General features: G+C 40.2%; 1 protein-coding gene across 1 annotated transcript; it reads left to right on the plus strand.

Moving 5' to 3' along the window:
- The first annotated feature begins 2229 nt into the window (after nt 1–2229).
- On the plus strand, nt 2230–25447 carry LOC113501710 (protein patched). Its single transcript, XM_026882912.1, has 16 exons — nt 2230–2658; nt 8317–8509; nt 17732–17877; nt 18002–18213; nt 18305–18512; nt 19536–19805; nt 20042–20182; nt 20298–20427; nt 20578–20825; nt 20970–21161; nt 21277–21420; nt 21528–22409; nt 22508–22690; nt 22809–23051; nt 23165–23497; nt 23621–25447. The coding sequence occupies exons 1-16, from the start codon at nt 2506–2508 to the stop codon at nt 23921–23923; spliced, it is 3981 nt and encodes a 1326-aa protein (XP_026738713.1). The 5' UTR covers nt 2230–2505; the 3' UTR covers nt 23924–25447.
- Nucleotides 25448–26414: the final 967 nt, after the last annotated feature.

Consider the following 26414-nt stretch of genomic DNA (forward strand, 5'->3'; position numbering starts at 1 on the left):
TGTATCCAGCTACCAGCAACAATAACAGCTTTAGCTCTAGTTACAATGATTTCCCAAGCCCATAATTGAATCGTTTCACAGGATAGTCTCTATCCCGTACCTCACGCGAGGTTCTAAGAAGATGTATAGAGCGGCACCCCGCTGGGTTTTCGCCCGAAGTGTCAAAATGTCCAAGTTTAGCCACCCTTAAGAAACGGAATAGCGTAAAAGCTTTTGAACAGGTAGTTGTACGAAATGTGACTCTATGTTAAATGAAATACGATATATTGATAGATTAAAATCGGCATGACTATTATGGTGTGAGTATATTTGCGGTCCCTAATATCGCGAGATCAATCTATCAGTTGCATTCTGGTCTCGGGTAGAAATGTATTCAATAGGGACGTTTACACCTCCGAGGTTTCTGGGAAGGGAAATCGAGTTGTCGTCAGGTGTGGCTTGAGATGTTAATCCGATTGACTTCATATTATCTATATAATGCAGTAAAGTTTTATTGTCGTTATTGGATCCCAATCTTATCAATCAGCGAGACTTCTTTAATGGTGCTTTTATTTGTGTACAATTTCCAATTTATGTAAATAATCCGCTCGAACAAGGTTTTGGAGGAGATTTATCAGTTCTCATTTAGTTTGATACGAGGCATTTCGTGTTCATAATAGTTTTATCACGTTACTTTGTAGATAATAAGCTCGTTTAAATTATAATTTAATTTGTATGCTTTGACAATTGTCATAAATTATGTGAAACTAAAGTACTTAATGTCATCTTTTACGATTTTACAGTGCTTGTGAAAGTTGCCGCTTGGGCAATGTCCAAAATAAGCTGATATGGAAACAAGAAAAATTAAAAATATGTGAGCCGTGAAATTACCGGTGTAAGTAATAAAAACAAAGATAGCTAATCTGGTTTTTCTTGTAGAATATTTTACGGTTGAATGAGGGGCATAATTACCTCTCATGTTAACCCTATCGATTTCCTCGATATTGTTTTTCATATATAGCTAAAAACCAATGCCTTATGATTTTTACTTTCGTTCCTTTGGTTTAATTTCTAAATGCGTCATGGGAGCATGATTAGCGTGCGTTGGACCCTATTAAAGGATTGCAGGCTCATGAGCGATGCGTTAGCATGCTAATACTGCCACTATATTTGGCAATCCCCAATCCCGGATTAATTCATGTCGCGTGTGGCGCGAGCATGGCGTTGTAGATTCTCCTTATTGTGGATTCAGCCTGTGATTCCTCATGCGCATCAATCGCTTGTCCCATTCCATACGTGAGAAGGCACTGAATTGACACTTCGGCAGTTTGTATTATTGGGGAATGTCAGCTGACCCTTGCAGATGAATGCATCATTTCCTAAAAAGTTTCACTGCTTTAACGAGAGAATACACTGTAAAATAAAAACTGTAACTGTAAACTGTAAAATAGATAAAATCTAAGAATCAGTTCGATAAACAATACTTCTTCGAGTAGGACTCTTTTGTGCCCCATTTTGTTATTATAATGAAACATCTTGACTATCATTGATATCAGTGTCTAGTGTCGAGTGCACGGGGACAGGGCGGCAATCAGTCAGTGCGGCCGCTAAATAAATTCATTAGTTAAATCACCGCCGGCGGCGTTTTGTGTCGGCAACATCAAAGGGCCGGCCCGCCGCCCTGCCAGGGGCGCGCTCGTCCGACTTTTTACTCAGAAAACTCTGTAAACAAAATGATATGGTGCGTCCGAATGTTTGATCCGCCTTTATTATCTGTATACAGAGGGAATGTTTAGCTAGCAAACGTACTGCGAGTACTCTCTTTGTGGTAATTGTGGGGTTGTAATAACTTTTGTGAGGCGGGTAAACATCGCTTTGAAGTGTCTCTGGGATCCCTAGCATTTGTCTTTTTGGTTTGTCAAAAGATTCGATAAAGTTGCGTTGTTCTAGTGTTGCAAATACTACCGCTTCAAACTTTTTATTTATTTTGCTTCGCCGTGCCGTTATTTCCGCCACTGAATCAAATTATACCGTCGATATCGGTAATGATAGTGTATATTCGTTGTGATCCGGTGGCATTCGTAGCGGCTCATTCAATGCTTTTATTTTGCCGCACAGCTTCCCTCTTCCTCTCAATTGTGTGAGCGAGACAGCAACAACATGTGTGTGGTCCTCAGGCGCGCGGGCTCGGCTGTTTCCGTCTCACTTCGTCCGCTTTCGTACTCAAGATGGCAACATAATAGTTCGAATCATGATGGCGGCTCAACAAACACCCAGTGTACGCATTCGAAGCTCGAATCAGTATTGCTCGAGTCGCGCCGCTGTCGACACGCAAACGCGTCGTAACTTTTGTAATGAAACTCGGTTTCGTTCCGTGTTTCGTACGGTAAAGTGATAGATAGAAGTGACGAATACTGGTGTACAAGTGTGTGGTTATGTGGCGGCGAGTGATATGACAGCGTGCGCCGCCAGACGGACCCCGGCCGTCTTCATGAGGATACTGGTGACAAGCCTGGCCCCGAGATCATGGTGGCTCCCGATTCCGAGGCTCCTGCGAATCCTCGGATAGCGGCCGCCGCGCACGAAACTCCCTCCGCCGCTGAGGCGCGCCACAGTGCCGACCTGTACATTCGCACCAGCTGGGTGGATGCGGCCTTAGCGCTCTCCGAACTTGAAAAGGTGCAGTGTTCACTTCATACACCAGATAACAGTGTTTAGTTTCAATTGTCATATTGCACGTGTGATTGTTTTTCTGCGAATGCCAATCGCGTTAAGGAACGCGGCAGCCTTAAGCGGTGGCGCCGACTAGTGGTAACTGTGCGTACTATCAAGGCCGCGCGTATTTTGTAGTGAAAAATATCTAGGGTACCTACCTACTTAATGACAAGATGACATTTAGAAGATGTCCTTACTTAACTGACCTAGTAGGAATTTTATAATAAACACTGATGATTAAACCCATTTCAGTATGCTACGTTCTGTTATTGGTATCATCAAAATAAACATTAACAAGTCCAAAATAATTTAAGACACTGCTTCATAATAATACTGGAATGTCAATTGTTTTCGAATTCAGCAACTAGATGTTTACTTTAAATATAGAAGAATTTTGCAATTGTCGAGTCGAGTCTTGAACGCCAATACAGTGGGCACAGTGGCAGACGGGTTCGGGGAAGGTAGCGTTTTCCTAGAAGGCCGCACGCACGCCCCACGGTGGTCCGCACCCCTACCAACGGCATTCGCGAAACTTCCTCTCGGAAATGTACATTAAAAAGCCTACTTAAAGTGCCTACTCGTACTGAAGAATACTAAACAAAATACAAAACACCACGAATAAAGTCGACTCAAAACACCAAAAAACTTTAATAATTCAATACGTTAAAGTACTAATTTACATACCAACTAAAAGTTCTGTTGTAAAAACCATCTATAGAAATCATAAAAAACAGCTGTAATCTGTGGTAAGGTTAATGTAACATACCTATGTAGTTACTTATAATGTAGGAACTTGGTCGGTCGTATGCAAGATGAAGCAATTAAGGCGCAGTGGGAGCAAGGCATGCGGGGGGCTGCGCACGCGCAGCGCATCGGCGCCGATAGAGACATCAACGCGGCCCGCACGCCACGACCCGCGCACACTAACAAAACACATACAGGCTTATTGCTTTTCAATATTTAACGTACTTTATATAGTATTAACGACTTCAAACCGGATATAGTTATTATCATCCAATTCAAATTGTTTAAATGTGCTGACTAATACAATAAAGCTGTGATAAAGCTCTTCAAAACTTTTTTAAAGTAATACAAAAAAAGAAATACCATTACAATGAAGTTCTAAAATGATTCCCTAATATCAGAAACATAAGAATGTATTAGGACAACTCTTAAATTATAAACAAACATTTCAATAACATACTTGCTTCCTCAATATAAAAATAAAAGAATGCTATTCTACGAAGTTTTATGTCTGACAAGACCGCACAGAGCTCGCCTCGTGGAATTGAGACATCTTGTGGTTTCCGATCTTTCATCTCTTTCTTGCGCAGCAAAAGGGCCGTGTCTTTCCTTTTCTTTAAGGTTTACATTCCATCTCTTTTCCACTTGTTTTTCCCACATATCATCTGTCTTCGTCCAAACATTGCGTTCGACGGCAGTCGGCAGCTGCGTTGGACCTATAAATGATTGTACGTCCACAATTTTTAAAGGTGCGTCTTTTGGGACTAACTGCTCATTTATGTTTCGAACAAAACTTAATAACGAAGTATTTTAAATTAAGTTTTGTTGGCTAAATGTTCTGGATGCTGTCAGTGCTACATTGTAGCTAGTTGAGGGAGTCGGGGATATTGTTTGCTAGACTATAAACTGCCTGCGGTGCCAGCAATTTTAGTATCAGATTACGGCATGCATTGTGCGGGACGCCACAACACGTGGCCTACACAGATGATTGCACACTCAGCAATTTTCCCCATCAGTGCCCGTTGCCTCCGTCTCAGTAGCTTTACGACACCAGCTGTTTTTCCCCTCCTTTTAGTAGTCGGTCAACTGTAAATGGAATTGCCCGTAAGAGCCTTATCATTATCAATTTCAAAACTGATTTGTTAAGGGCAACATTACTGAAATCGCCGTCCAAAAATCTAGCTTGAAAAATAAATGAAGAAGCCGGCAAAGATTATTCATATTCTTCTCCAAAAACATAAAATTACATCTGGGGTCCGCAAAACGACTCCTACCTTGTTATTATGGTTGAGCAAAAACAAAAGTCAAAATTTCAAGGAAACACTATGTATTGAATCTGGATTAAGTTAGAAATCAAAGATATTTGTTACACTTTTTAAATGTTCATTAGACAAGATCTAGAATTAAAGGATTACATAATCTAAAACAACAAAATAAAAGCTTCGCATCCCACACAAGCTCAATAATTCAGATCGATCATGATTTTTGGTATTTTACAGAAATTCGACCGATGCGGTCAGATGTTGCGTATCATTTGATCTAAACCATTAACCTAGTGCTTTATCGATCACATCACCATGGCGGTTGGAACCGGTTACGTTGTCCACTTAACATGGCGACTTTCTCAATGTTATTGAATGCTTTTCGATTTGAATTATCATTGAACAAATTTCTCTGTACTTAATTTGCAATCATTTGGTTGTGTGTGTCAACTTCTGGGGTATTTTTATGAAAAATCTTCAATCCTTTTAAATTTTAATTCGTCCGGAATCGGTTATTCTTATTGAGGACTAAATTTCCCCAAATTTGTAGTTGGTATATCTCAATATATCCCAATACCTTAGTACTTTTTATGGGTTTACAAGGTAACGTTCTAGGTCCTATCTTATTTTTCTTATATCGGTACCTCGCCTGCAGGAGATCACAGGTCATTAAATCCTCGAAGGTGTATCATTCGACGTTGTCTACAGGAAATTGTTCCTTTTGCAGCTGGTATCCAGATAAATTAATATTTGACCGATTTCAGATTTTACGATCACTTGATAAATTTTATGAATTTGACCCAAGAGTGCTGTTGAGTCTAGAATCACTGGAACGGTTATACGTGACTGATAATAAAGTAATAAAATTAAAAATAAATAAACCCAAAATGATTAAGGATGATTTTATAGTACTTTGTGTATTAAATATATTTTGGACGGTATCTTACATAAAACGTGAAAGAAATCGTTTAGTCTAGTTCCTAGAATAGGAAAAGGTTTTTATGTATTGTATGCGGGCTCTGAACTCAGATATGTGCGTAGAATTACGTATAGAATCAAAAATGTCATTGACATTCAGTGGCATTGGCAAGAAGCGCGCCGCCGCCGCCGGTGGCCGACTGGCCAATTGGCCAAACGTGATGTCCTTGACGAGGGCCATTCGAATCTTTAATGATACAAGCATACGGCAAAGTAAGGAGCCTAGAAGCGATAAAACATGACATAAAAATTTCTTTTCCCCTTTTTAAAAGATGAGTTCACGATAATCGTTTATGTCGCGGCAGTATGTCAATATTACAAGAGAATTCGTTCCTATAATAATAATCTGATTGTTTTATTATGATATTTCTTGTTATTCACAAGTAAAAAACATTCATATCCAATAATACACTAAAACCTAAAACTATTGTATTACTATGGTTGTTTACAATTTAAAGCACAGGATGACAAAGAAATAGTCGTGACAAAAAAATCCCCTTTCGTTTCAAAGTGATATTTAATGACAACAATATTCATAATGACTATTAATAAATGCTATGGGTACCAAAAGTAAAATAGAACAAAAACAAAAGAGAAATCCTTTTAATAAATCTAAACAAAACAGCAGAGAAACAAGGCTCAAGTATTGTAATGGGATAAGGTTGGAGCGACACCCACGTCCCATTATATGCAGATATAGGGAACCGACCGTGATCGGTTTGTCGATGGCACAGGATGTCAGGGATCGCGCCAATCATACGACTCACTTCGCTCTTGTTACCAACAACTGATAAACTCCGACATGACAGATTCGAATGATGCATCGCCCTTACCCACTGAAGGATACGGCGCACATTCCTCACATACTCTCAATATGGCCGGCCTCAACTTTAGCGTAACTACATGAATGATTACCACATTTGTTATTCAAGTTTATATTTGTATATCTCTATTTCGTTCTCCCCTTCCAATAAATTGAGCGTATCAAGCTGGAGTACAGAAAAATACAATCGTTCACTTTTTAATAAGTATTTTTCATGTAGGTACTCGCATGTGTGGCCAACACGATAAAATTTACAATAACAAAAAGTTTTACTATTTGGAGACACATTATGAAGTAATTAAATTGATACAATTATTACACCGCGCTTGACCTCAGATAAGTAACAAAGTCAGCCGGCGACTACTTGCATATCACTCGGTATTCATTACTAAAATTATCTCAGTAACGTTTCCTCAAGATGATAAAGAGCTGTTGATATAATTGTTTATTAATAGAATAAAAATTATTAAAAAATCATTTACGATGGTCATGCAGTAGTTATAAAGCGTCGATGAATGTTTACCGTCGAGCATTACGTAGCCGGCAGCGACGATCGTGAGAATATGCTCCTAGTGGGCCAATCTCTTATCTGCAGGAAGTGCAGTCGCCGGCGCCGGCGCATCGCGGATTATACATTGTAAATAATCCCGTGGCTCTTGCGTCAGCAGTTTACCCCGCGGCCATGGCACGATGGCTATTATGTTATTGTTTATACGGTACAGGTACAAACGTACTCAAAGCTTGTATCTCAGCATATGCATATGTGTGCCAAATTTGGTGCATGAATGAAGAGGTCTTGCGTGGTGGTGGTGATGCGGCGTGGTGGCGTGTTGCGTACGCTCCACGTGGGTCTTGCGAGGCGAGGGGGCGCGGGCAGCGCGGGCGCATTCCGGCCGTGACGTCACGGCCACCCAGAGCGCCCGACATTCACCTCGTCCGCTCGCCGTACCGTACCCGGACCGTTCTACGACTCTCCACTGTATCTGCCATTATTGTTGTTACGACTTATTTATTTACGCTCGGAAGCCCAACAACTCAATTTCTTTAGGAATTCTGACCTATTCACGAATGCTGCATGCCTCAGAATTCAGCGTTGTAGCATGATGTGGCACAAAGAACACTAACGTATTTCAATACGAGATTTAAAAGTTATTATAAGCACTTGCTAACTTTTCCAAAAAAAATCGTTATATGTATCCTTTGGTTCAGATCCAGAATGGTCTTCAGAGACCAGCTGTCATTTTTTCTGTCTCGGTATATGCAATGAACGGAAATTGATATGTCATAATAATGTAAATATTGATAGGTAGGTAGGTACGAAACCAACTAATTATTTTGCCATTAGTGCGATTCGTCGTATCGAATGGACATTACGAAAGGGCAAACGCACCCTTGATCGCTTAATCGCTGCGTTCAACACGAGACGTCGATTGAGTTATTATTATGCAATTAGTAAGCGCTTCACGAGATTCGGTCTGTGTCGGGTGCTCTCGTGTGGTGGCTCCGGCCGCGGCCGGCGCGGCGCCACTGCTGCGAGCCCGGCCGCCCCGGGCGACCAGCCCACTCTCATTAATCACAATCAACTCGGAAATTATTTCGACATTTAAAGAGTTCGATGTTATTATATCTACCGCCAAAGTGATCTCATAATCTGTGTGTTTATTGATATAAGATCGAAGATTAAAAAGCCATCATGTCAATGGTGACACAGCATGTATGGGAGCTACTGTTCAGTTTTTTTTCTTCCCGTGTTATTGTTAAGCGGGAAAAGAAGCTACCATGAATTGTAGAATTAATGTTGTGATTGGTTTACAGGGCAATATCGAGGGCGGGCGCACATCGCTCTGGATCCGTGCCTGGCTTCAAGAACAGCTGTTCATATTAGGCTGTTTCCTCCAAGGCGACGCGGGCAAAGTCCTCTTTGTCGCGATACTAGTACTCTCTACTTTCTGCGTGGGTTTAAAATCCGCGCAGATTCATTCGAGGGTCGACCAACTCTGGGTTCAAGGTACGTTCAATTGTTTTGTGTTTATTTTAAATGCTATCCTTCATCTTTATTGGTTGTTTATGTAAGAAAGGTAATGCACATCATGATAGAGACAGTGTGGCACTTAGTGCATCTTGTGGAATACCAATAAAGGTTGACGAGCGCGTCTGTGGAGCCGCTTCCGTCTCGCTGTACGTGCGCCGCATACTGCCGCCACTACACAGCCGCCGCGGTGTGTAAGCGCCCTTATAACCACTGTAAACTTGAATTTAAATTCGTCAATCAGCCATCTGAATGGGCATTTGCGTCCGGTACGCTACTTGATTTAGTCTAATTGTATTTCAACGACTTTGTTCAGTATTTTTTATGACAACTTATTAACATATTTATTTTTATGGTAAACATCTTCAATATATTTAAAATGTCGTATTGTTATATCAAAAGTTAAGCGCCTACATTAATACATATACGTTTTTGATAACGTAATTTATGTATGTGCGTATAATATAACACAACAGCGTCAACAGCATTCAGCAAGAGCGAATACGAGAAATCTTAATCTTAGATTATCTTAGACGACTTCAATGAGCAAACTAACACAACCGATTAATAAGGTAAAAATGCAAGGAGGTCCATTATTGCCCATAAAGACAAACGTCGCAAAAACTCACTCTATTTTAGCTGCACATAAATCCTTCTTTGTAAGGATGATGAGTTAAACTTAGTAACAATACTGAATACTGCCCATTTTATCCTCATTCCATTTCGGTACGCGCTCCACGTACGACCGATGCACGTACACCGCTTGATTTATATTCATCGCCGTGAATTATTAATTTACCTTACAATCTTTTATTGATGTGGGTAACAAGTGCATGAAGACGACCACTTTTCCGGGTGACACGATATTTGCTCGACAGTCGATTGTAGACTTCGGAGTTCGTATTAACATCGAACGCTTAAAATTACTCATTGAAGAAAGCATTCTAAGGTTAGTTGCGTTCTTTCGATCAGAGGTATCAGAGATTTGATAGTCTCTCTTAGAAAGATGCCTACGCCTTGTTGTGTCCTATCTCTATTTTACAACTACAACAGGCTAACAAAGCTTGTGGTTAGCCTCTGCTACAGCTACAAAAATCTTACATTAGGAGCTGGAGGCAGACCTTTGGTCGTTTTGGCAAAATCCAATTTCAATTCATAACGTCTTATTGCTATGTTGCTTTAAAACAATTGTTTCTATAAAGCTTGTCCTCAAAAATCGTCAAACAAAGTGCATGAATCAAGCCTCTTCGTTCATTATCAGCAATAAGAGTTGTAAAAAGGTTCAATTTAATCATGAATAAAATTGAGTCATATTCTGAGCCCTGAGCCCTGTAGATGTAATTGCTCGTTTTATGACTTTATCCGATTGCCGTAGAATGTCACGCTGTGTGTAATTTGTTTCTGTCTATAATACACGTGTATGTTAATTTTATTTAACACGCTCTTGTAAAAATATCGATAAGATTACTAAAAATGTTTTGCTCTATCGACTTTTGAGGTGATTTGAAATGAAAATGTTGTTCTACACTAGTAAAAACCTTAAAATGTTATAAGCAGGTGGTGCAGCGCGCGCATCTAGTTTATTACGTAAAGCCGGGCCATAAAAAAAGTCATGTTTAAAGTTGAAGATACACGTACGTTTAGTTACGATCCCGGAACAGCGACAAGACGTGAGCTCTGCGCATGCGCGTCCAAGTATCTCTTAAAGGCACATCCTACCATTAAACTTTACTATTTATTATCTACCAGCGTTTGCTTTTAACTTCTTTGATGTAACGTAAATGTCGTTAATCCAGTTAATTGATATTGCGCAGAACACCATTTACGCACTGTCCCCAGGACGCCATTTTAAAATACATTACGACCAGCTCTGTGATTTATTTTACGATTTAAAGAGTACAAAAACGAATTTCTGCTCGGTATTAAAAGCAGTTAAAGGACGTATATTGACCGGTAATGAAATCTGCATTTTGATAACAACAATTAAATAACGTACGATTTTATATAAACCATAAAATATTTATACCGCGTGAATTAAATAAGAAATTAAGATAAAAACCATAAAATTTGACCCTCTTCGGTAAGTATCGGCTGTCGTTTATGACTGCCAATGGGCGGTAAAACAATATTGTTATTCTGTATTGTAAAACTAAAATTTATATCCAAATGCTGTTTGAAAAGCAATTTTCAAAACAAATAAAGGTCTAGGAAGCGTCCTTGAGACCAAAAAGGATACAAAGACGAGATATAACTGAGCTTTTTATTTTTTTGGACCTCCCAATGTTGGGTGGTCCGAGTTTTATGAATGTAAGGATTGATATACATTAATCTGTAGGGTTCTGTTTAATTTTGATGATATTGTTGAGATTTATTTTTAATTATGCCGCGATGACGTCATGAATTAGGTAAGGAAGGAAGCGCACGAGTGCAACTTCCGTCATTGCCACATCCCGTGGAAGGTAGCGCACTTAATCACGAACTAGATAACACCATATTTGTAGTTAAAACAAGATATTTTCACGCACATTATTTTATCATCTCTTGAAACCCTTGGCGAAACATCTATCTACGTGGAGACATTTGGTTTTATGTAGAGATTTTAAACATACAACCCCAAAGATTCAAAATATGAGCTGTATCCCGTAGTAACATCTAACGCAATCGGAAGCATAAGTGAATGGGTTTTAAATACCGATGCCCATTTATTCGTAAATCTTTTCACAAAATGCAAAAGGATCTCGCAAAAGGGCGGACGTACGAAAAGGAAGTAGAGCACATGCTTCTTGATACTGATTCATAAGAAAACAGATCAACAAATTCAATACCTTTACCAATGTTCTCGAATTTTACGCGTAGAAATCCATTTTCAAACTCAACCATATCTCATAATAAAACGACGATCGAAAACATAGAAACGTCAATTGATATTAAGTCGTCGGCTACTGTCCAAACAATACAAACACATCGAGAGGTAACTGGCACACGAACGTTATCGCGGGACAAAGCCGGCAGAGTTAAACAATGCCGAAGGTCCCGAGTCGCCTAACAACTTAATTAGGTGGCCCGCGGCCGCCCGTAAATATCCCTACGTAAAATTACGACCAATAAAACTAAAAAAATGTATAACATTTCTATTGACTCACAAAAAACGAGGGATCTGATTGTCCGGCCGGCTTTGTGTGAAGACGCCTTGCTGCGCGCCACGCTCGGCTATTATCCCCTGATCCCTCCTAACCTAAGCTTTTCTCACATTTCTATTGACGATGGTCTGTGGTAGAGTTCTGTGTAAACTGGTGTTTACTTGTGCAGCGTAGAGAATCATTATAGGACCTATTATTTGCGGAACTTGAAAGGACTTACGGTACCTATTCTATCTAGCACAATTGGGAACGTGTTTACCTGATGGGTAATTACATTTTCGCTTTAAAATAAGTTTTATAGACGCTTTTGTTTCTCATGAATACCTTTCAAGTTTAGTATCTAGGACGTTTCTTTAAGAAAACATTCCATGATAGCCTATTCATTTAAGTTTAATTTATGTTATGTAGTTACATTCTAGTTTTAAACACATGAAAACTTGATATATTCCCAATCAAGACGTATTAAGAAAATATGTAAAATAAAAAAAATCTTCATCTGACACTCAGACTTTTCTTTCAATTTTTAATTTAATTGTCATGAACACGCGTTTGTTCTCACCTTTATAACATGTGTTACACTGCATTCGACCCACTAAACCTTAAGCAAATTCAAGTGCACGCCAATAAACTTGGTGATGTAAGATTCTACACTCGGCCTTAGTAAAAGTATGCTGTAATTCCGTTCGCCGTTCGTTAGACGCAGTTACGTTGTTAATACGGTTCGAATGTTAAATGAGATGTCACACGTGTTATTTGTAACTGATACATAACACAGCACGGTATAATCCGTCAGTTGATTATATGGTGCCGGTAAGCGGGCCCGCCGCGCCCGCGACGCCCAGCCCTCGCTCGTTACTCGCTACAGTCGCTACTTGCTATGGACTTCTAAATGCGACTAGTTTTTATCAAAAAACCGGCCTCAAGCTCGATCGATTTAGCGACCATGACCGAAATGTTACAGATTTCTCCTATCCAAACATTGCGTTTGAAGTTTTATGAAAGTGACCATTCGAGAAGTTACGATTAATGTTTGTTAGAAAGCTTTCGAATGGATCCAAACTATTTTCAACATAGTCGAGCGCTCTTGATGTCTCAATTAGAGTCAGAGGAAGGCAGGGTGCGCGTGCACTAACAAAGTCGCGGCATTTCTGGGCGATGGTTCGCGCCGGCCGCAAAGGACGCGGTTTGTTTATTCCGCCATCCATCTGTTGTCTACGCTGTGGCTAATTTGCATAGAGGGCCAGCGAGTGGCGCGGGCGCGGGCCCGGCGGGGCGGGGGCCGGGGCGCGGACCACACGGGCTCGGCACGGCGGCGCGCGGGTGGCCACAACCACATGCGCGAGCGCACGTACTGCCGCACTCCCCCCGTCCTCGTGTCCTCCGCGACGTCATTCATTGCGATTGTCCGCGCTGATCGTCCGCTACCACATCGAGTAGAAATGTTGTCATTATCGACGCACACGCATCGAGAATGCAATAAAAGGTTTCAGATTCGCATTGATATTGCTAGCGTACATTGACAGATTTAGGTACCATTCAAGCGGTCATTACGCATTGTGTTGTCAGAAGAGCTGATTGTTATGTTGACTTATGCAACGACTATGTATGTTAGTTGATAAGAACCGGTAAGGCTTAAATGTATAAAAGACACCGCCCCCGCTGGCCGTTGCGTGCGATAACACGCGGTGAGTGTGAAAGCTGCACTCCGGCAGACAGACGCGATAACCCCGCGTGACCTTGCGATGTTTCCGTGCTTACCGCCCGCCCTATTCCGCACTTGCACTGCCCTCTTTAAAGACTCAATTAAATTATGACGCATGGATGACAATAAAACTTACTTGAGTTGATTGAACGCAAACTCTTGAGAATAAGGCGATATGAAATAGGCTATTTACAATTATGCAAAGCCACAACCACAAGGAACGTAAGACATGCACCTAGACTAAGTTTATATAAGAGGGTAAAGCAAATTCTTCACATTTCCCAGATCATTAAACCTTGCGCTTTAGCATTTTCGCCACAGTGTAGATAAACATGAGCTTCGATGGAACACGCCGTGATCCAACATAAGCGTGGCGCGATGTTGCATCGTAAATCGCGCCCACGGCTCTGGTAGGTGTTAAAATAGAGGCGCCCTGTGCGGCCCACCACGCTCGATTCCATTCCACTTGCTTTATGATAATCCCTAATATCCGGCACGAGTGGCGGCTATGTTTAGCCTCAATGATTACGAAACGAACGCCCGCGCCCTTCACTTGTAACGACACTTCCAATGTTGATTTTTCTACGTCGATAGTTTTAACTGACGCACAGATTTATGTGTGGGTTTATTTTGCTGGCTTAGCTTAGTCCACAGCATACAGACTCGTAATCTTTTTTCTTATGTCATTATATCATCTTTTTGTATTTCACGTGACGCACAAGTTCTATTTCTAACTTCAATTCTTATTTTGTTGTGTGGAGACTAATTACGAAAACGTCAAGCCCAGTCCAAACAATAGATTATGCGTATACTTACGTGTGTACACAGTAAAGCAATAAATAACAGCGTCTGTGTTAGCGAGATATTGTTTATAGCCACTTGACGTTCGTATCGTTTACACATTAATCTTCGCGCGCCTAAGTCTTAGAACTTATTGTGAAATTAATTACGCAATTTTGTCCAATACGAACGCTTTTGAATAAACAAATTAGATTGTAATACTTGTAACACGAAACCAATGATGTTACGTAATGATTTTTAAACATTTTATACATTTCTTAACCTGCACCGTATTTCACCCAATTTATTTTTCAATGATGCTTTTCCTATTCTTTCCCGATTTTCTCTATATTTGATTTCAACCGAAAGTGAACTTAAATATGTTATTACTTTAAGTCTCCAATATGCACAATATTGCAATTTGAGTTAAAAAGGCAAATACTTTGTGAAGTCTCGGTGGCAGATCATGCAAATATTTCTGAGCAGGAATCGAACCGCGTCACCGCATCGCCCCCACTTAGGCTCTCCGCCAATTAGCCGTCGTATATTATATTTAACTCTCGATTTAAAAGGCTTTATGCAATGTGATAACGTCAAACTTTGAGATTACAATGCATATATTATTTATTTATTATTTATTTATTTATTTATTTATTATATAAATATCCATAAATGCTAAACAAACTAAGCAGTTACTTGTTCATACAACTGCCGTCACATGTTAAGGTTATACGTATAGTTCATAACGATAGATAAAATCTAGATGTCAGGGATACTAATTTATTGCAAATACATTGCTTTGTACTCTCCGATGCGACAGCCACTGATAATATGTTCTTGTTTACATTCTACCGATGTCGGAATAAAAATATCTAAAGGTACTTCACGACCTCTCGTATAAAACGATCGCTTGCCAGGCGCAAGTGCTATTGCAACACCTGTACAACGATTATCCGTTATTACATTACTTTTTTCACCTTTTAGACCTACTCATGTGTCATTCACGTAATCTTACAATAAGCAACTGTGATATTTATATTATTCGAATGTTTCTTTACCCACACAGTCAAACGGTCCGCTTGAACAAAAAGTCTTGGCACGTTTCATCAGATTTTTTGTTCCTACTCGTTTTGTAATTTTTAATACTTATTAAGCTCATTTACATACAAAGTGTTCTGCGAAATGATCACGGCATTAGCATTAGTACAATATCTGTAGCTGCGAACAAATGAGTGACGAGTGTCAGGTGGTCCCGAGTACCCGACAGCGCTGCATTAACATTACTGCCAATGCGACTTGTGGCGTGACTACGAAGTGGAATACTCAGTAAAATACCTGGTAATACACAGGACACTACTGAACAGTTAACCTAGCAACGTAATCATTACCGTGCATGTGAGCTGATCTTTACAAACTCACCTCGCTTTACGATAGCTACACACAAGCAAGGAGCATCGTAGTGTGCTCTGTGTGAATGCAATTTACTCAGAATCGAGTGAACAGAAATAACATTCTTTAAACTTAGCAAGTTATTGCTGTAAATATCTTCGTAAGCTAGCAAGTGTTAATCGTTTCGTGTTCTGCTCATTATAGGTAACGAGCGTGAAATTAATACTGACCTATAACCACTAGAATTTCCAGTATAAATAAATCGTTTATGAACGTACATTATGCAAATAACGAGCTTGTTTATTTGTATTGTGTTTATTCATGTTGCGTGCGCTTTCCACTATGCACAATATACATTGACCCGTCACGCTATAAATTAGCGACGAAAATAAAATAGCATTCCGAGCGAGAGGAGCGAGGGCGTTAACTGCCAGTGTTACACGGGCTCGCCACATGTGAGAAATAGTCTCGGATACATCCAGCGAAGAGTTTCAAGTGTCCCAGCCCGTGATGGATCACTAGGGGAAGTTTTTGAGCACAACTTTAATGAATTTCGATTCGAGCAAAGGCGCACGATTGCAAAGTTTTCTAATGCTAGAGCTTTTGAATTTTCCTGACTTAGAAGCTCGTGCAATATATTTCAATTTTGTGTTGTATTTTGTAAGAATGATTACATACTTGTCTAATGGCGCACAACTTTGTCTAACATCTTGAAACTTGTAATTACAACATTTAATCGGGAAGCACAGATTCATAGGTATCCTGCTGTTTTAATTATTATTTTCGAATTGATTCTAAAAATACATTCTCAATCACGTATACAAAGCTATATAAGTACACACTATAATTTAAGGTTAAGCGAACCTGTCAAACCTTTTTTTTCCTAACACGTCGTGGACCTAATTCGGCACAAAAAATGTTACAAACCGGCTTATAAATCAGCGGGTCGGGTGTTAATTGGAACGAATTCTCTCGCCGATTCGCTGACAACACGCGGAATGACTGGCTGCCTCCATACGACAATCACGCACATGTTTTAAATCACACTCCTTTAAATTGTAATCATTATTCATGACATACAAACAGAACGTATCTCAAGATATTTTAAATTGTTGTTTTCTACCGACAGAACATTCTTAAAATAGCTTCATTTTACATCGAGACCAAAATAAATAAGATGTCAACAGGAGGGCAATAAACGTGTGTTGAAAGTTCTACATTTTTTTAATTGAAAGATTTTTAACTATGTATTTCTAATTAAGGGTGTCATCCTACGCGACGCCGACATCTGAACATAAGGGGCGTCAGATAGTAACGCGGTAAATCACTGAATGTATGTGTTAAGTATCGCCTCGCCGCCTGGCTCTGCCCGTCTCAAATATGTCGGCACACAATAAACCAGCGTAGAAAGGGAGTTCAGTCTATATCGGGATATTTTTACAGATCTGAATAGTTAAAGGGGAATGAGTGCTACTGACTACAGTCAGACATTTATCACGCAATCATTCGATGTTGTTTTTCTCTGAGTGACAATATATTTTGAGCGTACTACGTAATCTCTTTTCATTATAAGGGAACATTAATTTGTCTGGTACTGACAAAACATCAAAACAATTTTATCGCAAACTTGTTTCAATATACAATTTACACCGTTTTAAGTGAATGACCTTGTATGAAATTATCTTTATTTGTTACCAACTGAACTGCGATACCTATCCTGACATCACTAAATCGAAGATTTATATTAATAAACCATTACGATACAAATTAGTAAGTAAAATACGTTTTTAAAATTTAATGTAGGATTTCGTATGAGTGTTAAATCTTTTTGGTTAGCACACAAATTATTCGCTAATTAGACATCATCATTAATACGATGTCGGCCACTGAGGCGAATGAACGTTGTCAAGATAACACGATATGTTACATAATAATTGGATGTTGTAAGGGTGCATTCATCTCATAAAATTTTCTGAATATTTCTGAAATATACCAAGAGTCACTGGACTAAAAAAATTGAAGGACTATGTGAGAATAGCATTTCCTCTTTTTTGTATTAAAAACGTGTTTTATACCAAATAAAAAAGGGACTAATTTTGTCCTCTCATTTTATCAAGACGAAATGTTTCCTAGAAGGACAAAAACCATATTTACTCCTTTTGTTCTAAAACACGGTTTCTTTGTTCATAGAGGGTGGTCGGTTAGAAGCTGAACTGAAGTACACAGCGAAGGCGCTTGGAGAAGCCGACTCCTCGACGCATCAGCTCATCATACAAACGGCAAAAGACCCTGACGTGTCGCTACTGCACGCGGGTGCGCTGCTAGAACACCTAAAGGTAACTAACCCTAACCCTTCACTTACCATCTGTGTGTATCAATATGTAAAGAAAGGGATTCCGTTAAAATAATTTCTATTTTATTTTAATAGTTTCCTAAAACGTGCAATATTTTTGTCTTCAGGTAGTTCACGCTGCGACTCGCGTCACGGTTCACATGTACGACATTGAGTGGCGGCTAAAGGATCTTTGCTACAGCCCCAGTATACCTGATTTCGAGGCTTACCATATAGAGAAAATTATTGACAATATCATTCCATGCGCGATCATTACCCCGCTTGACTGCTTCTGGGAGGGATCTAAGTTATTAGGACCCGATTATCCTATTTACGTCCCGTAAGTATCCTTACTGGTATTTTATTTCGATCTATTGTGAGGATTTTAAAAGCGACAATTTTATTTATTTCTGTGCATTTTCCATTTATAGCGGTCTACAGCATAAACTACAATGGACTCATTTACACCCTCAAGAAGTTTTGGAAGAAGTGAGGAAGCTGACGTTTCAGTTCCCGTTCAGCACAATGGAGGCTTACATGAAGAGGGCTGGCATCTCCTCCGCCTACATGAAGAAGCCTTGCCTCGACCCCACCGATGCTCACTGCCCGGACACAGCCCCCAACAAGAAAACAGGCAATGTAAGTATTGCTAACATATTAATTTCCTAAAAAGTTCAGGTAGAATTGCTGTCCTTTGTAAAGTTGTTGTGTGTGAATCAATTGTTACGGTTCCGTGAGATCACATTAGACCCCATTACGTCAACTCCCGGTCCTTTTATGAAGACTTCAATTTACGACAGTTTTACTGGCACATAAATAAAACATGTAGGATCACGATAAATAAAATATCTTTATCGAGACGAACGCATAAACTTTAAATACTTTCCATAATAATAAAATATTTTTGGAAACGGTAATAAGGCAGGATGAAAGCGGTCGCCGCCGGGCAGATGGTGCGACTACCTGCCGCGGGAGCTCCGCCCAGCGTGAAAGTTATGTTGCACACTATGTGATAACATCATCACCAAATATAGGCTTCGCAACTGTACCTTTACCCTCTCCTCATCAATTATATACTGACACCTCACTTTTCCAATAAAAAATATTATGAATTAAAGGAAGCAGCTCAATCGCGAACGTTTTTTCAAGTGACTAAATTATCTTCAGTAAAAGCACTGTGTAGATTCAAATACATCGGTTGATTTTTGTGAGTTTGCTGAGTGTCTGTCGCCACCCACGTTCGGCGAAGGGTCGGGCGCAGATCGGGCACGCATTGTTCGGTGCGCCCGCGCAGCCGGACCACCGCATTATACGGGCGCATTGTACACGCTTCAATGGGCTTCATTTGCCGCAGCTATCGCCCGTCACAATGACACTATTATATCAATAATGCTCACCATCCGACGGGGGCGAGCACTTCCACGGAAACCTCATAATTTTAAGTTTACTTTGTTTCTTTATCATTGTCAACGTTGATGACATTCCAAGAATTTCTTTAGTTTGTAACAGGACATTCAACTTATTTAAGAAAAGGATACCTGTTTCAATGTTTACAAACATAGAATGCGTACTGACAAAAGATGTCAATAGGTTGTCTTTCTGGTTTTATATCCCTCATATTTTACGTTAAGCGTTTGGAAGTACAACAATATTTTATTATAGATTCCAGATGTTGCCGCGGAGTTGTCCCACGGTTGCTACGGTTTCGCGGCAGCTTACATGCACTGGCCGGAGCAGCTGATAGTTGGCGGGGCCACGAGGAACTCCACGTCCGCCCTGAGGAGTGCGAAGGCGTTGCAGACCGTCGTGCAACTGATGGGAGAGCGAGAGATGTTCGAATACTGGGCCGACCACTACAAGGTGCACCATGTTGGCTGGACGCAGGAGAAAGCCGCTGCTGTGCTAGACTCTTGGCAGAGGAAGTTTGCAACTGTAAGTTATGTTTAAGAATTAAAATATTTTAATGAAAATTCTCTTAAGTTTTTGGGAAATATTCACCCCAGCACAATCTTTAACAAAAGATATTTTCGCTCCTTAAGTTTCCGAAAATAATATGTAAAGTATGTGTTGAAATACCTAACATTGTTGGCAGCGTCTTCTATTTCAAGCTAGTACGCATCATTGTGGGTTTTCCATGAATCCTATATTAATATAGCATTAACTTCCAGGAGGTGCGAAGGATGACAACGACTGAGTCTGTGTCGCCTTTCTACAGCTTCTACCCGTTCTCGACATCCACGCTTAACGACATTCTTGGAAAATTCTCTGAACTCTCATTAAAGAACATTATGTTGGGATACATGTTCATGGTAAGCATTTGTTACATCGTTACATCTGACCGCTTATTATGATTACCATGTTTTGTTTTCTGGGTTTTGTTTGTGTTGGCTTCATTTTAAGTTGTTTTTTGTTTGTTTATTCCAGTTAATTTATGTAGCTGTGACTTTAATGCAATGGTGCGACCCGGTCCGCTCGCAAGCCGGCGTGGGTATCGCCGGTGTACTTCTACTTTCCATCACTGTAGCTGCTGGACTTGGCTTTTGTGCTTTGTTAGGTGATTATTTTACTTTTTCCTTTTTTATTTTCATTCTTTATTTATATTATATTTATCTATATCTATATTAAAACAAATCACTTTTTTTTTAATACATATTGAAACTGGACTAGCGATGTAGCTCTTTACTAACGATTACATATTCATCAGGTATTCCATTCAACGCGTCAAGCACTCAAATAGTTCCATTCCTAGCCCTTGGGCTAGGGGTTCAGGATATGTTCCTTCTCACTCACACATACGTGGAACAAGCGGGAGACGTGCCGCGTGAGGAGCGGACGGGCCTGGTGCTCAAGAAGAGTGGCTTGAGCGTGCTTCTGGCCTCACTCTGCAACGTCATGGCGTTTTTGGCTGCGGCCTTACTGCCAATTCCAGCGTTACGAGTTTTTTGTCTGCAGGTAAGATAAAATTTCTCATCATCCAGATTATCCATTATGCATACTTTAAATACCGGCTCTGAAACTGACCGCTCAAAATGACAAATACATGATGGCTTTTAAAAAGCTCTTCTATTAGGTACTAAATATACTTATTTTCTTTAGGCCGCAATTCTACTGCTGTTCAACTTGGGCTCAATGCTGCTGGTCTTCCCTGCAATGATCTCGCTGGATCTCCGTCGGCGGTCTGCGGCCCGAGCTGATTTGCTTTGTTGCCTCACACCCGAAAGCAATGGACCTAGACGTCACACGAAAATAGCTGATAGGTCCAGGACTCGCAGTGGAAAGACTGATAAGGTATGCATCCTATGAGCTAAACCTCCAGTTATACGAGTATTGTGTCAAATGAATAAAATGAATAAAAATATACAAAATATTTTTAGATAAAGTAATATAAAATTATTATTTACAGAATAATTGGAAAGATACTTCGAGACAGCCATTAGATCCAGAGGATACGGGATACCAGTCGAAGGTGACATGCTGCCTCAGTCTTTCGCTCACCAAGTGGGCGAAGAACCAATACGCGCCGTTCATCATGCGACCTTCCGTTAAGGTACGAGCAAGTCCTTTTAGTATTTTTAAATAATAATATTTGAATATTCATAGACCAATATTTGTTCACGCATAAGACGTATATTATAAAAACGTTTGTTATTTCAGGTAACATCAATGTTAGCGTTGATCGCAGTGATATTAGCAAGTGTTTGGGGAGCTACGAAAGTCAAAGACGGTCTAGATCTCACAGACATTGTACCAGAGAACACAGACGAACACGAATTCTTATATCGCCAAGAAAAATACTTCGGCTTTTACAGTATGTACGCCGTGACTCAAGGCGACTTTGAATATCCCACCAATCAGAAGTTACTCTACGAATATCACGACCAATTCGTTAGGATACCGAATATTATAAAGAACGACAATGGTGGACTCACGAAATTCTGGCTGAGCCTGTTTCGTGACTGGCTATTAGACTTACAAGCAGCTTACGACAAGGAAGTGGAAAGTGGTTGCATTAATCAAGAGTACTGGTGTAAAAATGCAACCGACGAGGGCATACTAGCTTATAAACTAATGGTGCAGACTGGACACGTAGACAATCCCATCGATAAGTCACTTATAACGACAGACACCAAAAACGGTCACAGATTAGTCGATAAGGATGGTATCATTAATCCGAAGGCGTTCTATAACTATCTGTCTGCTTGGGCTACAAACGATGCTTTAGCATACGGAGCTTCACAAGGGAACTTGAAGCCACAGCCGAAGAGATGGACGCATTCGCCGGGTGACGTTGACCTAAAGATACCAAAATCATCACCACTCATATACACACAACTGCCGTTCTACCTGTCAGGGTTAAGTGATACAGAGAGCATCAAGAACCTGATAATGTCGGTGCGGGAGTTGTGTTTGAAGTTTGAAGCGAAGGGATTGTCTAACTTCCCGTCTGGTATTCCTTTCCTGTTTTGGGAGCAGTACTTGTATTTGAGAACATCGCTGCTCCTGGCCCTCGCTTGCGCGCTGGCTGCTGTTTTTGTGGTAAGATTTTAAACCTCTTATGATCAAATATTTTTAAGAGTTATTAAACTAAAATAAAAAATATATGTAATCAAAAAATACATTTTCTTCTTCTACAGGCTGTCATGGTGCTCCTTCTAAACTGCTGGGCGGCGGTGTTAGTGACGCTGGCCTTAGCAACGCTTGTGCTTCAGTTGCTAGGAACGATGGCACTATTAGGTGTCAAGCTGTCGGCAGTTCCTGCTGTCTTGCTGGTCTTAGCAATCGGCCGAGGAGTTCATTTCACCGTGCACTTGTGTTTGGTACGTAAGCCTAACTTTCAATAAATAAGTTTTAATTATTGAGCACATTAATATTCATCATCTTGTATGCTTACATCATGATTAAAATACTAATCTTGTTTTTTTTTCTTTTTTGCAGGCTTTCGTAACATCGATCGGTTGCAAGCGTCGACGAGCCTCCTTGGCGTTAGAGTCAGTCCTAGCCCCTGTGGTACATGGTGCGCTAGCTGCTGCATTGGCCGCCTCTATGCTGGCTACCAGCGAGTTCGGCTTTGTGGCCCGACTGTTCTTGAGGCTCCTATTGGCACTTGTTTTACTGGGCCTAATTGATGGACTTCTGTTCTTCCCGATTGTACTCGCCATACTAGGACCTGCAGCTGAGGTAAGTTTCATTTGAAGCTTACGATCATAACTGCTCATGAATTTATATTCCTGTTATAAATACATATTAGTAGTTTTTACATTTTATCTTAACAAAATGTTATTATTGTTTAGGTTCGACCGCTTGAACACCCAGAGAGATTATCCACGCCATCACCTAAATGTTCGCCGGTACATCCAAGAAAGTCAAGTTCAGGGTCTGGGGGAGGAGATAAAGCGAGCCGCGGAGGAAAGTCTGCCCCGCGGCCATCCGCCCCGTCACTCACGACCATCACTGAAGAACCACCTAGCTGGCACTCCTCCGCCCCCTCCGTACAGTCCTCCATGCAGTCTATTGTGGTACAGCCTGAAGTGGTTGTGGAGACTACTACGTATAATGGCAGTGATTCGGCATCTGGTCGCTCGACCCCCACCAAGACACCGCATGCGGGTGCTATTACGACTAAGGTTAGTTTCTATACTTTATATTTCTTATTAACCTTCAAATTTATTCTAGCACAATAAATAAAATAAAGTCCAACTTCTATAGCGTAACGAAAAACGCATGTCTAACACTTAAAATCATTACAGGTAACTGCGACGGCAAACATAAAAGTGGAAGTGGTGACACCAAGCGATAGGAAATCACGGAGATCGTATCATTACTACGACCGCCGCAGGGATCGCGACGACGACCGAGAGAGAGACCGAGATCGGGACAGGGACAGGGACCGAGATCGTGACAGGGACCGAGAGAGAGACAGAGACAGGGATAGGGATCGGTCCAGAGAACGAGAGAGGAGAGACCGGTTCAGAGACGAGCGGGATCACCGCGCCTCGCCCAGAGAGAACGGCCGCGACTCCGGCCACGAGAGCGACTCCTCACGACACTGAAGACACGCGGCATGAACCGCTTGTGTTATTTCAACAACGATCCCCAGCGTGCAGCGTGCCAACACGCCCAGACGCCTAGTTATACTTGCATCAATGCATTTTATTATACTGTATGTAGTGATCTGATCGATGAATAATGACATCTTTACCTAAAGTTACGGAGTTTAATCTCTTATAAGCTGAGCAATCGTACGTAAAATGTTTTAAGGTTGGCAATACCGCTTATAATCAGTACCTTAAGACAGTATTACGAGAATTGTAATTTTAAGTTAACTCTTCATATGAATATAGTGGAGGCTATATGTAATTCGGTACGCGATGGAAGTGCTAGTATGTAATCGACGTGAGTGTATGACTATCGTAGTATACAGGATGGTACTGAAATCATTCCATAGCGCGGCACTAGTACTTCTATATTGTGTTTCATTATAGATACGTTCCAGTGTGGAAAGCTAGTGAATTCTTTACTGTATAAAAACCAAATATCATTTGTAGAACGTCATATCTATACATTTGTTTGTGTGTTCCTATTATAAAGACATTTCCATTTGTCTCCAAACTCTTTGTTACATTTATACTTCTCTAAAGACTGTGGTCAAATATTATTAATTTATAATATTATTTATTTGTATGTCTATAATGATTCTGTCACCAGGAAACTCTGAGGGTGGTCTCAGGTAAATTGTACAAATTATTTAGGTAGTTTTAATATTAGGTTAGGCGGCTATTTATGAGATTACTTAGTTACGTTTTATACCTAACTGTATTGTTGTGATCTTTAGGTAAACTTAGTAATTGTGAAGACTGCATTTAAAGATCAAAGCACAGTATTGTGTGGATACCGCGTCGTGCGAGTGCGTGACGTCATCGACCGACATGAATACTGACCTCTCGTTATGATCGATGAGTTACGTTGTAACGTTTTGTGCAAAGTACTTAGTAGTATATATTAATTTATACGTACCTATATAACTTAATAATATTCTGTAAATATAGCTGTAACACTAGCGAGTAACTGTTCGTGGGCAGCTCCCTGTGAGCCGGCTGCCGACATCTGTATCATTTATTTTTATACAATTTTAACTGACATATTGTCGAAAAACTGTAGGTTGTAACTCAAACTATAGCGTTTAACTTTTGTAGGTTTTTAAAAAATTAACAAATGAAAAAGAGGATATAATTATTATGGCAGTTCTGATAAGTATCATCTAGCATTTATTTACAACGAGTATATAAATTATATGACAGAAGGCTGGATAGTAACGAAATTACAAAAGACAAAAATAGCTAAACTTCAATATAAAATTAAATCGATTTGTAAAGTGCCTATCATGAAGACAAGTACAATTAAGTAGGAAAAAATCTCAAATATTAAATATTGTTTTTTTACGTGAATCTGGAATTGATTTGTCTATGACATGTAATTGTTAATGGTACGCAGATTGGTGACAATAAATGTTATTGTTAACACGAAAGTAAATGTCGACTGTATTGCGAAAATAAAATAATTTAAAACTGTAAAAATATTGTATTTTATTTAACTTTATTTGTTATCTGTATGAAATAAATTAATATCCTATTATTGCTGGACATACTATTTAAACTACATATGTATATAGAATGTAGGAACTACTCGCGAACAATTTCCATACTACGCGACGGATGGTAAATTTCTACCTACCATACTTTTATTTCTTTCAAACTCCTTACAACAGTGCGCAGTCTATAAAACTTCCTGAGGTTGTTCATTAAAGTCAAACGTCACTTCAGGCTTGACAATTACCCTTTCCTTACAAAAAAGGTGTAATTTAACCCTTTATTGCTCTAGGACTTTTTAGTACCAATATAATGTCTAGAAAACTTTGCGCAGGTAGTTAGGATGTAACAAAAGGCCTGTGTTATGAGACTTGTGACGAAGCGGAAGATAATTAAGTATTGCAAATTTTTTCTTCGTCGTCAATTTTTGATAGAACACTTCAATAAGACGACGAAGATAAATTGTATATACGTACTTACTTAATTCTAATTTTGGTTACAAAAAAAATAAGATTTTACGTAACAGAAAGTCTCAGGTGCGACAAATTCCGGAATGTGTAACAACGTAGATAATCTACTAATCATACAGTGATCCGCTTAGCTCAAATTATAATAGTGGGAGGGTGACATTTTGGCGGTAGCAACGCCTGCGACATTCCTTAGAAAGCGGGAGCGCGGGAATCAATAAAGGATTTCCTGGCGACTTGCCCACGCATGTGCGTGGCGGCCGGTGTCGCGAGCCGGCATAACCTCGCACTGGCAGCGCTCGCCGACGCCGAGCCGGCTCCAGCACAACCATCGCCATCGCATCACCAGAGCGCTGACCGGCCTCCCTTCCAGCTGGCTGCGCGCCGGAAACCACCTCACTCCTCGTATTACTAGGCCGGATGTTTTTATAAAGCGGCAAGGAGGCGTTAGTATCGGTCGCTGACCATCAACCCTATGTATGAGCAAA

Source organism: Trichoplusia ni, chromosome 16 (genome assembly GCF_003590095.1).
Source record: "Trichoplusia ni isolate ovarian cell line Hi5 chromosome 16, tn1, whole genome shotgun sequence".
Taxonomy (NCBI): Eukaryota; Metazoa; Arthropoda; class Insecta; order Lepidoptera; family Noctuidae; genus Trichoplusia; species Trichoplusia ni.

Bases quoted from the DNA above. Each gene is read 5' to 3' on its own strand.
- LOC113501710 (XM_026882912.1), top strand. From the start codon at position 2,506: ATGGTGGCTCCCGATTCCGAGGCTCCTGCGAATCCTCGGATAGCGGCC. The intron at 18,214-18,304 runs GTAAGTATCCTT...TTCCATTTATAG, and splicing joins GATTATCCTATTTACGTCCC to CGGTCTACAGCATAAACTAC. The intron at 19,806-20,041 runs GTAAGTTATGTT...ATTAACTTCCAG, and splicing joins GGCAGAGGAAGTTTGCAACT to GAGGTGCGAAGGATGACAAC.